The 13,053-nt window shown below is 41.3% G+C and overlaps 1 protein-coding gene across 1 annotated transcript in view; it reads right to left on the reverse strand.

Annotated features, from left to right (window-relative positions):
- Window positions 1-13,053, reverse strand: part of LOC118809004 (disks large homolog 5-like) — a 73,500-nt gene that overhangs the window by 41,596 nt on the left and 18,851 nt on the right. The window contains 6 exon segments of the mRNA XM_036571915.1: window positions 2,087-2,212; window positions 3,160-3,344; window positions 4,049-4,279; window positions 5,495-5,807; window positions 7,006-7,259; window positions 11,651-11,810. Coding sequence (XP_036427808.1) covers window positions 2,087-2,212; window positions 3,160-3,344; window positions 4,049-4,279; window positions 5,495-5,807; window positions 7,006-7,259; window positions 11,651-11,810 — 1,269 coding nt within the window.

The following is a 13,053-nucleotide window of genomic DNA, read 5'->3' on the forward strand; positions in this document are numbered from 1 at the left end:
CCTGAAGAGCATTCACTTTCCATACAATTCCACAGCCACTAGGGGGCACTCCACATCTAATCTAATCACACTCACACCGAGGCCTGTGTCCTTGTTCAGAGATTCAATACTACTGGGATTACAACTAGAGCTGAGCATTGCTAAAAATGATCTCAATACCGATTCCTAAACAACACATTTTACCTTCTTTCAAATGACAATCCGAAAGTGGGTGTGGCTTAAGTCAGAAATGACTTATTTTACAGAATTACTGGTAAAAAAGTAGCAGAAACAACTTTCTTTTCAGCTTATAGGACAAACAAGACTTCTTCCTAAATTAAATGCCAATTTCATCTTCAATTTCATTACCAAATGTGTTAAATGAGCTTAAACATCAAATAACTATCTAAAAGTAAACCAAGATATTTGTATGTAGATAAAATTTTCAACCACATTTCTCTTTAAAGTCGTGGTTTGAGGGCATTTTCCTTAAATTCATAAACATTGTTTTAGACAGCGGATCGACAGTCTAGGTTTTAAGAACAAGCAGGCTTACTGGTTCACTTATGATAAAACTGACTACTTCGTAGAGGTGAGCGATAAAAAAAATATTATACTGTGATACTTTAAGAAATTTTTACGGTACATGACGTCACAATATTGAGACATCTGATCAGTTGAAAGAGAAAAAAAGAGCAAGTAGTGCTACATTCTGAAAAATACTATTAAAAACTCTGAATACAATGATTTTTATTCAATATTTGGCACTAAATCCAGTTAAACCGGACTAATTTAGTTCTCTTTATAGTACAAAATGCAGTTGGTCAGATTTCTACAAGTACTGACAACATCCACAACATGTTCAGAAAAGCAAACTGTGTTGAACTGTGATGTAATTTATCATGATAAAATACTGTCATATCACTCAGCTGTACCACCTGGGTACTGAAAATTCATAAATAATAAGAGAATTTTGGTGACGCTTTATTCTGAGTGTTTCCCTTTTAAATTAAACAAACACAGGTTAGGGTTAGGATTAGGACCAGGGTTAGGGCTAGGATTAGGTTTGTAGTTGAGGTTAAGGTTAGGGTTAGGATTAGGATTGAGGTTAAGGTTAGGATTAGGGCCAGGGTGTCGGTTAGGTTTTGGGTTGAGGTTAAGGTTAGGGTTAGGATTAAGGCCAGGGTGAGGATTAGGATTTGGGTTGAGGTTAAGGTTAGTATTAGGGCCAGGTGAGGGTTAGGATTAGGTTTTGGGTTGAGGTTGAGGTTAAGGTTAGGGTTAAGATTAGGGCCAGGGAAAGGATTAGGTTTTGGGTTTAGGTTAAGGTTAGGATTAGGGCCAGTGTGAGGGCTAAGATTAGGTTTTGAGTTGAGGTTAAGGTTAGGATTAGGGCCAGGGAAAGGATTAGGTTTTGGGTTTAGGTTAAGGTTAGGATTAGGGCTAGGGTGAGGGTTAGGATTAGGTTTTGGGTTGAGGTTGAGGTTAACGTTAGGATTAGGATTAGGGTCAGGGTTAGGATTAGGTTTTGGGTTTAGGTTAAGGTTAGGATTAGGATTAGGGTCAGGGTTAGGATTAGGTTTTGGGTTGAGGTTAAGGTTAGGGTTAGGATTAGGGCCAGGGTGAGGGTTAGGTTTTGCGTAATAGATGTGACATATTTACCTACATTAATTACATGTATTGTTATGTATCACCAGAACATCTACAAGATATTTACTGCAGTGTATTCAGATGCTTCACTGCTGCTACTTCACTGATATGCTGTTGATGTGTTACTGATACTCTGTTAAGAGTTTATTAATCATCTACAAAGGACCTCTACAAATAAAGTGTTACCAAAGTTTTCAGTACTTGTTAGTATTGAAGTCATTTGGTCGGCTGAATCTCAATACTCAGCTCAAACTACAACCACTCAGAACATCAGTACTAATACTGACATTAATATGGACTTTATATTGTATTGATCATACATTTCAGTTGCACCTTAATTTCTGAGAAATGAAGCATTAAAAAAGAAAAATGAAAACAGAGAAACAGATAAATAAGAGAGGCAAAGAAGGACTAAGAGAGGAAAAGGATGTTGCGGTGTTGAAACAGACGAACTCACTTCAGCTCCTTCAGCTCTCTCGACAATTCGTTCTTTCGTTTCCGCATGTCGTCAAGGTTACGCAGAGCGTCCGCTAAATCGCTGACCGCACGGTCTCTCTCTCTCCTCAGATTATCACACAAAGTCCTGATACACACACACACAAAGACAATGCTGTGTATTAATATTTTTAATAATATAATTAATACACTTTATAACACTGACTTCCCTCACACTGTAAAGGGCACACTCAAAGATGGTTCTTCTAAAGGTTCTTTAGTATAGTATATAGAACTATGAACACTCAAAGAACCCTTTGCATGATTAAATGGTTCTTCGCATGGTGAAATCGTTCTTTACTTTGATGTAGAATGTGCTGTAGATGGTTCTATAGAGAACCTTTTTGAAAGGGGTTTTATATAGCACCATAAGGGTTCTTTTACTGTAACAAGCCTGACATCATTACAATAGAAGAACCCTTTGTGGTGCTATGTAGAGCGCTTTTCAAAAAGGTTCTAAATAGAACCATCCACAGCCCATTTGACATCAATCTGAAGAACGCTTTAATCATGCTGAGGGTTCTTTGAGTGTTAATGGTTCTATATAGAACGATTTTCCTTACTAAAGAACCCATCTTTTTTAAATATGTGGGGATGGGAATTAATGCAGGCCCTATGATACAAACTTAAAAAGATGGTTCTTCATGGGTTCTTTAGTAGAGGGAATGGTTGTATTTAGAACCCTGAGTTCAAAAAGGGTTCTGCTAAAGTTACAATGTCAAGCTTGTAAGAACAGGAGAATCCTTTTTGGTGCTATTTTAGAACCTTTTTCAGAAGGGGTAAGGGATAAACCACGTTAATCTGACATTTGTAAACGAGCTCTGCTCTGATTGGCTGCCCTGTATTTTGCCCTCATTTAAAAAGCACTCGGAGCTGAAGCACATCAGTAGGAGTGGGTGGGGCTAATGTTTGTAAATATGTAAATATAATATTTTAAAACTTTTTTATTAAAAAAAAATAATTCCAACATATGGCCCTTTAAATAATCCCGGGTGTGAGGTACAGGGTCGAGCCGTTTGAGCGGAGGAGCCGTACCGAATACTCTCTCTCTCGGCTACGATCTTGTCTCTCTCTTTAAAGGCCCAGTCTCTGCGACACTTCGCCACCTCGGCCTCCTGAACCGCCTCCTTCAGCTCCTGAGATACGGCCTCACACTGCTTCCTCAGAATCTCGATCTCCTTAGATACTCGCTCCATATCCACCGTCGCACTGTCCTGCTTCTACACAGAGAGAGAGAGAGAGAGAGAGAGAGACAGAAAGAGAGACAGAAAGAGAGACAGAGACAGAGAGAGAGAGAGAGAGAGAGAGAGAGAGAGAGAGACAGAGAGAGAGAGAGAGAGAGAGACACTTAAGCACAATACAAATAATAACAATAAAATAATATGGCATGAATAACAATAATATAATACAAAATGTATTATATTACGTACAAAACGTAACGATACAAAATATGTGTAATTATGTTTATACATATAGAACATATATGCCCATGTGTATATACACGTGTCCATGTATACATACATGCGTAAACATATATCTCGCTGATGTTGGAAGAAAACCTTGTATCTCCATTTTTGGAGTTTTTGACATAATATCTGTTGGCCTTTACATTGTATGTAAATTTCATGAAGAATGGACCAAAAGAAACGACCTAAAATGACTGACTTGGAATACATATATATTATATATATATATATAGTTAGATAGATAGAGATATAGTTTCCTTTGGCTGGAAAAACAATCACACTTTTAAAGTAGTAATGGACACTTTAGCTTACAGTAAACTTTGGGCACCAAACAAACTGTGTAAAACTGAACTGCTGCTCTAAATCTGCAGTGCAGTCACCAAAATAAAGCTGTGGAAGTTCTCAGCTGTAACATCTCAGTGCAGTGAGACAGTGCAGTGAGACAGTGCAGTGTGTACCTGTCTGGCCTGGTAATATTCACACAGTAGCTGGTCTCTCTGTATGATGGCCTCTGTCCTCTCCTTTCGGGCGACGTCTCTCTCCTCTCTCGCCGTCTCGATGTCTTTACACGCCTGAGACAGCTCCTTCTGTGTCTCCGCTTTGTCCTGAACCTCGTGACTGTATCTCTCCAGCAGGTCTGCACGCTCACATATCGCACGGTCCCGGTCCAACAGAGCCAACGCCAACTCCTGTACACACATACAGACGAATATAAACAAGACCTTGACATTCTACACCTGACATAGAGAATATACACTGAGATGGACCAAAAGGAGAAGGTCGATAAGAGCATGAGGAAGAACCACAGAGGAATCAAGGCTCAAAAAGAGAACCTCCCGATGACTTTGAGGAGGAACCACTGAGAGGAACCAAGACTCAAAAGAGGAAGGTTCATAAGAGCAAGAAGAACCACTGAGAGGAACCAAGACTCAAAAGAGGAAGGTTCATAAGAGCAAGAAGAACAACTGGGAGGAACCAAGACTCAAAAAGAGAAACTTGCTATGACTATGAGGAGGAACCACTGAGAGGAACCAAGACTCTAAAGAAGAACCTCCCTAATAGATGAAGAAAAACCACAGACAAGAAATAAGACTCAAAAGGAGAAGCTCCTTAGTTACAAGAAGGAGAACCACTGAAGAACCAAGACTTAAAATAAGAAACCCCCTAAGATTGTGAGGAACAACCACAGGTGAGAAAGAAGACTCAAAAGAAGAAGCTCCTTAAGAGCAATAAGAAAAAACCACTGAGGAACCAAGATTCAAAAGAAGAACCTCCCCAAGAGCATGAGGAAGAACCACAGACAAGAAAGAAGACCCAAAAGTAGAAGCCCCTTAAGAGAAAGAAGAAGAACCTCTGAGGAACCAAGACATAAAAGGAGAAACTCCCTAAAAACATGAGGAAGAACCACTTAGAGGAACCAAGACTCAAAAGCAGAACCTCTTTAAGAGCATGAGGAAGAACCACAGACAAGAAATAACACTCAAAAGAGAGGCTCCTTAAGAGCAAGAGGGAGAACAACTGAGGAACCAAGATTCAAAACAAGAACCTCCCCAAAAGCATGAGACAGAACCATGGAGAAGGCATAAGACTCAAAAGGAGAAGCTGCTTAGTTGCAGGAAGGAGAACCACTGAGGAACCAAGACTCAAAAGAAGAAACTCCCTAAGAGCATGAGGAAGAACCACTGAGGAACCAAGATTCAAAAGAAGAATCTCCGTAAGAACATGAAGAAGAACTACTGAGAGGAACCAAGAGTCAAGAGGAGAACCTCCCTAAGAGCATGAGGAGGAACCACTGAGGAACCAAGACTTAAAAAGAGAAGCTTATTAAGTGCAAGAAGAGGAGGAACCAAGACTCGAAAGGAGAACCTCCCTAAGAGTGAGTGTTTGTCCACTGTTTGCCCCACCTGTCTGAGTGCCTCCAGCTCCTCAGTAGCCACCCTCCTCTCGCTGGATGTGTTCTTCAGCTTGGCCTCGGCCGCCTCCAGCCCCGTCTGCAGCCTCTCCACCTCCTTAATCACCTGATCTCTCTCACTCATGATCAGCCGGTACTCGTTTAACACAGAATCCCTCTCTTCTCTGAGCCGTTCAGCGTCCTGCACCGCTCTCAGCTGGACGCTCTTATAGCGGGTCACCTCCGCCTGCAGACGCTCCACTTCTCTCTGCAGGTCACTGTTCTCCACGCTCAGCTTACTGAAGTCCTGCTGAACCGTCTCTAACCTGAGAGAGAGAGAGAGAGAGAGAGAGAGAGAGAGAAAACAAGAAAACAAACATGCATCACTGTTGCCGGTAGGAACATCTCTGAGCTTTACTGAGTGTTTTTATTTCTGAGTAAACAATGCAGAGGATTTCTCCCATAATCAACTGGTCAAGCTATGATTAATGCAGTATAGTGTAATATACTATAATATACTATATAAGTACATTAGAGTGTAATATGGTCAAATCCCAAGCTATAATATACTGTACTAGTGCAGTTTCTATGCTCATTGTCCATTTTATCAGCTCCACTTACTATATAGGTGCACTTTGCAGTTCTACAGTTACAGACTGTAGTCCATCTGTTTCTCTGATACTTTGTTAGCCCCCTTTTACCCTGTTCTTCAGTGGTCAGGACCCCCATGGACCCTCACAGAGCAGGTACTGTTTGGGTGGTGGATCATTCTCAGCACTGCAGTAACACTGACGTGTTGGTGGTGGATCAGATACTGTGTCCACTCACTGTCCACTGTATTAGACACTCCTAGTCAGAGACGATAGCTCATCTGCAGCTGCACAGTTTGTGTTGGTCATCCTCCGGTCCTTCATCAGTGGTCACAGGACGCTGCCCACAGGACGCTGTTGGCTGGATAGTTTTGGTTGGTGGACTATTCTCAGTCCAGCAGTGACACTGAGGTGTTTAAAAACTCCAGCAGCACTGCTGTGTCTGATCCACTCAGACCAGTGCAACACACACTAACACACCACCACCACGTCAGTGTTACTGCAGTGCTGAGAATGATCCACCACCCAAATCGTACCTGCTCTGTTGGGGTCCTGTGGGGGTCCTGACCACTGAAGAACAGGGTAACAACGTATGCAGAGAAACAGATGGACTACAGTCTGTAACTGTACAACTACAGAGTGAAACTATATGGTCAGTGTAGCTGATAGAATGGACAATGAGTGCAGATACAAGGAGGTGTTCTCAATAAAGTGGTCAGGTGGCGTATGCTATATTAGAGTAGTATAGTGCAATAGTGTAATATGCTATATTATAAAGTAAAAATGTACAGTGAGATATGCTATAATAGTGTAATACAGTGTAGTAGTGTGATATGCTACATTAGTGTAGTATAGTGAAACAGTGTGATGTTATATTAGTGTAGTAGTGAATTATGATGCATTAGTGCACTGTAGTGATATGCTATGATAGCACCTCCTGGTGGAGTATTGCTGCTGCGGGTGCGTGTTGATTTCTCTCTGTTTGAGAAGCGTATCCAGCTGTTTCTGCAGTCTCCGGTTCTCTGCCTCCAGCTGCTCCAGTCGGCCGGCGTCTGCGCTCTGGCAGGCTGTTTTCTCGGTGTATCGTTTCTGTAGAGCGTCGTACTCTTTCCTCAGAGCCTCCAGCTTCTCCATCGCAGCGTCGTAGAGCTTATTGACCACATCTGAGGAGCTGCTCTCTCTCAGCACCTACAACACCAATCAGACCACACATAGACACTTAAAGCGATAGTTTGAGGAAAAATTAAATATAAATTTTCTCCTTACAACAAAATGGGAACCACATAGCTAACAATATTTCATAATAATGTGGATCTAATATTGATTTAAAGCAATTTCAGCAAATACTCTTTTTAAAAGCTTACGTCCCACCAGTTAGCATGCATGTGTGCAAAAACTTAAGACACAAACTTCAAATACCAAACAAGGGTGTTCGAGATCAAAAGAAAATACATGAAATGAATAATAGATACAAGGAAACTGTATTTGCAATGCACTGATGAAATGTTTTTAATTTTTTTTTAATTTCTGCATAATTAAATGATTAAGATGTAAACAGAGCGGTTCAGAGTGGTTTGGTGTGAAACGCTCTGCTCTAGAGAAACAGAATCAGAACTGTTCACAGTGGTGGTGATAGGAACCAGACGTCCACCTCTAAAAGCTCCCTCACAGAAAGTTCCTACATGAAATGGTTATGAATTCACTGCCTGATGACTGAGACACTGTTTTATGGTAGTTCTTAGAGTCCTTCTTCAGAGTCCTGCTGACTACGTAGGGGTTTTCGTTTGGGGCAGTCGTGGGCTGGAGGTTAGGGAAGGTTGCCGGTTTGATCCCCTCGGCTGACAGTCAATGACTGAAGTGCCCTTGAGCAAGGCACCTAACCCCCAACTGCCCCCCGGGTGCCGTGGATAGGGCTGCCCACTGCTCCGGGCAAGTGTGCTCACTGCCCCCTAGTGTGTGTGTTCACTAGTGTGCATGTATGGGTTAAATGCAGAGGTCTAATTCCACTGTGCGCAAACACAGTTGGCTGATGGTTCTGAAATTCAATAATTCAAGTTAAATCTTTTCATGGTGGAGGGATACATGCAGGGTGTTGTGAGACAAAATAGTCCCCAAAGAAAACTCATTATTTCAGATTTATCACTATTTCACCATCAACATTCCATATAAACTCAGAAGACTCGTGTAGGTTCACTGGTGGTTCTGGATAGTAAATAAAATGGCTATATTTGTGTTGTAGTCATGGCGACCCCTGGTTCCTATCACCACCACTGTAAAGACATCTGAACCATTTCACACCAAACCACTCTGAGTCACTCTGTTTACATCTCACACACTGAATTATAGACAAATTGACAAATTGGTGGAATTCCCCTTTAAAATACATTGTTTGAGCAATAGAGCTGATGTATAGAGATGCTGCACTGACAGCATTGTGCCAGTAGAGGGCATGTTTGAGCTCCCATTCACATAGTCTTAAAAGTTAAATGAGTCAGTTTGTCCTGTGTTGTTGTCCAGTGTATAAACATCAGCTGATAGAGATCGAGATGAAACCACACTGCAGGCCTTCAGGCGGACCAAAACAGACAGATAGCCGGATAGACAGATAAATAGATGGCTAAATAGACATACAGATAGATATACAGATTGATATATAGACAGATAGACAGCCAGCCTACTGATGTCACTCACATTATACAGCATTACTAAAATCTTCGACTCACTACTCCTACTTGAGGGATTTATTTCATATAGAAAACACCACTAAACAGCTTCAGAGATCTGTCATTTCCAGAAAAACCAATAACCTTGGTCTGAATCACCAAACATCTCAAAAACACACACACACACACACACACACACACACACACACACACACACACACAGAAACGCCATGTTCTGTATGAGATGCGATGTGGTCACCCCTTCCCCTAAACTCATGAGTCACTGTGATCACTAACAGCAGTGATTCACGCACAGCCTGCTTTCTCCAGAGAACAGCTCTCTCTTCTGGGTCGCACAGCCAGAGAGGATGACGCAGCTTCACTGCTTTGAACAGCAAATGATAACAGAACATTAACTGACCTTCTGACCTTTCATTAGCTGGGTATATCTGTCATACTTACAGTTTGATTATATGAGAAAAACATTTACTTAAAGTGAGAGAGAGAGAGAGAGAGAGAGAGAGAGAGAGAGAGAGAGAGAGAGAGACTTACAAACGAGTTTGTACAGAGTGAGCGTCTATTTCAAACACCCACCTTGTGGTTCCACTCACTGGCCACTTTATTAGAAACAACTACTTCGTGCTTCCACTCACTGACCACTTCATTAGAAACACTTACCTTGTTTTTCCACTCACTGGCCACTTTATTAGAAACACCTAGCTTATACATTCACTCAGTGGCCACTTTATTAGAAACAACCAACCTTGTACTTTCACTAACTGCCCACTTTATTAGAAACACCCACCTCGTGCTTCCACTCACTGGCCACTTTATTAGAAACACCTACCTTACATCACCACTATGTAGGTGTTCAGTTACAGACTGTAGTCCATCTGTTGCTGTACAGTTTACAGGCCCCTCTACTCCATTCATCACTGGTCAGTTTCTGATCACAAGGCCACTGTTGTCCAGATATTATGTGGGTGGTGGTCCTTTCTCAGCACAGCAGTGACACTGACATGGTAGCGTGTGTGAAGCTGGTACGAGCGTATCAGCGGTGGTGCTGGATTGTTTACACACATCAGTGTCACTGCTAGGTTGAGAGTGGACTGTCCACCCAAAAATATCCAGACAAGTGCAGCGCTGTGGTCAGAAACCGACCATTAACGGAGCACTTTTTTACAATGAGCACAAAGCAGCTCGACAGAAAATGGGTCAGAGCCTCAAATGAGCGTCACCAAAGCAAGGAAAACTCCCTCAGAGCAAGAAACCTCAGGTGGAACCAAGACTCTGAAGGGGAACTTAACCTCCTCTGGTCAACATCAGACAGCAAAACAATAAATACAATAAGAGCCAAATAAATAAAGGATAAACGCTTACAATTGATATACAATATTGAACATAGAAGAAAAGAAAATAAACCAGCTGGTCATTATACAGACACACTAAGATTAACCAGTGATAACAGATGACTACTTCTGGAGGCCTATCAGAGTAACAGCAAACACAGATCTGCAGTGTTACAGTGTTACTGTTACAGTCACTGACTACTGACAGCAAAGACCTTTACAGACAGAGCACGATTTATTTATGCGATTTATTCACTCATTAGTAATACAAGCATGTATATAACTGATATCTTACACACCAAACATGAATTTCAGGATGGCAAAAATGGAATATTATTTTATTATTCACCCTTTTCAATTTTTGCAAACTTGATATGAACTCTGACCATTCACGGTCATCTCCAGCATTGCATGCCAACAACTACGATGACAAACTATCTGTGTACCAGCAACTGAGAACGCTTTCTCAAACATGAAAAACCTCAGAATTTATTTATTTTTTTTAACACATACTGTGTACACTCCCTGGCCACTTTATCAGAAACTCCTCTGTTGTAGCACATGAGCTCCACTCTAACTGAACCTACATACATTATCATATTTCTGCAGTTATTTGATTAAGTGGTTGTGTAAACAGCACACTCCGATTTCTTAGATCAGATAGCCTAGAAATCTGATTAAGGAATCTGATAAAGAGGCTGGATTTGAGCTCAGTAATGGAGTTTTCCAGTGCTTGTAAACTCTCACTCTGATTTCTTTTGTTTCTCTCTGTCTGTGCATGTGTGAAAACAGAGCGCCGTCCCGGAAACAGCGAGCAGCAGTTATCAGATTATTAAGCGTAAACACACAGAACCAGTTACTGACACGATCTGATTTTCTGCAGTTATCAGATTATTAAGTGTAAACACGCTGAACCAGCTACTGATGAAATCTGATTTCAGATTAGACACTGTAAGGGCAAAAAACACTCTCTAGCTCAAAAAAACTGCCTGTTTTTAACTCATTATTTCAGTGATGTCACAAGAACCAACTCATATACATACATCCACCAGCCAATCAGAACACAGCTCATTTCCATACATTCTCAAAGGCACAGTAACAAAACAGCCCATTTAATTTTTATGAATAAAGAGAGGTTAAAAAAAGGACATGTAGAAATGAAATATGACTTAAAGCAACACTACACAGGATTTGGGGATTTGGAGACCTCTGTGGTGGAAATATGTAATTGCACGTAACATGCAGAAAAACACAGTTATCAGATTATTAAGTGTAAACACGCTGAACCAGCTACTGATGAAATCTGATTTCACATTAGACACTGTAAGGGCAAAAAACACTCTCTAGCTCATACGTGGAGCAGTATTGGAGCGAAGAGGACACTGACGCTCTCACTTTCTGAAAAGCCTTTTCACTCCACTCTGCACTTCTCACATCATCTGAACTGCAGCAAGGTGCAGCTACAGCAGAGGGGTTTCTGATAAAGTGGCCAGGGAGTGTACGCAGTGTGCAACAGCCCAGCATGATGAGGTGCGAGTAGGTGTGTGTGTGTGTTCCTAAGTTTTACCTGTTGCTGCAGCCTCATGTCGGCCACCTCCCTCTGATCGTCGTCATGGATACGGCGCAGGTGGTCACAGGTGTGCAGGAGCTGTGTGTACTCCTGCCGAACCGCATCAAGTTCCGCCCTCAAACCAGCCTGTTCATCCAATACACGGCCATGCAGAGTACTGAGAGAGAACAGAGAAATCCAGATTTCATCACACAATTTAAAGCTCAGCTAATCAAAAGTTATGCATTATTGATTTCAGATCACAATATTAACGGAGTGCAGGAGCAGCTGTTTACAGGGCCTACATCAAGGAAAACTCCATGAGTCTGAAGTAGTATATAAACACTGTCCACTCAGTCCATATATGGTATCTAGGCTGCAAAAAACTGCCTGTTTTTAACTCATTATTTCAGTGATGTCACAAGAACCAACTCACATACATACATCCACCAATTCAGCCTCCAGCAGTAGTTCTAAGCAACACTTCAGATCTGAGTGCTTTTTGATCAAGGCATAATTCAGGGCAGCCAATCAGAACACAGCTCATTTCCATACATTCTCAAAGGCACAGTAACAAAACAGCTCATTTAATTTTTATGAATAAAGAGAGGCTGAAAAATGGACATGTAGAAATGAAATATGACTTAAAGCAACACTACCCAGGATTTGGGGATTTGGAGACCTCTGTGGTGGAAATAGGTAATTGCACGTAACGTGCGGAAAAACCTTTTGTAGCATCAGTTGTGCTTCAAACCCCCACAAAGCAGATGAATCGGACTTTTTGGAGAGCGTTAAAGGAGAATTTCGAGTCTTCCGAGGATGAGAGTGAACGGTCATCTAATCTTCACCAGTATAAAGTTCACTTTGCATCTGAGACCTAAATGTCCAGTTGGACCTTCTTTTTGAGCCTGTGCTTGTGACATTAATACGTAAAGGCGTTTAACGTGGTCCAAAAAACTTCCTCAAAATCCATCCCGGTATCTCTGACTTTTATTTCAGGCTTTTCAAGGCGACTCAGAGCGGCGCACGCTCACCATATTTAGCATGTTAATTTTTTCTCTATTCTCAGAAACGCTACTTCTTTTGGTTTTCACAAAAAATGTTACATAGTGCTGCTTTAGTGTTGTAAGTGGGGGAAAAAAGCTAAAATACTAGAATATTTAGGCTTAATTATTTGGGTGTGTGCAAAAAATACAGAATGCTGCTTGTTGGTTATGTAACTGTGCTGTAATACGTCAAGAACCACAATGGAAATAAGCCTTGGAATTTATTCTGCTATCCTTAACAAGCTTAGTGGGTCTGTCAAGACACGTTTGGTGTCTGAAGTTTGCTTCTATAGCTTTAGCACTAGAGACACAAGGCTAACGTAGATAACAAGTAATGTAAGCTTATATAACACCAATTAGCATGGTGCTAACTGC

Source organism: Colossoma macropomum, unplaced genomic scaffold (assembly GCF_904425465.1).
Source record: "Colossoma macropomum unplaced genomic scaffold, Colossoma_macropomum, whole genome shotgun sequence".
In the NCBI taxonomy this organism is placed as follows: Eukaryota; Metazoa; Chordata; class Actinopteri; order Characiformes; family Serrasalmidae; genus Colossoma; species Colossoma macropomum.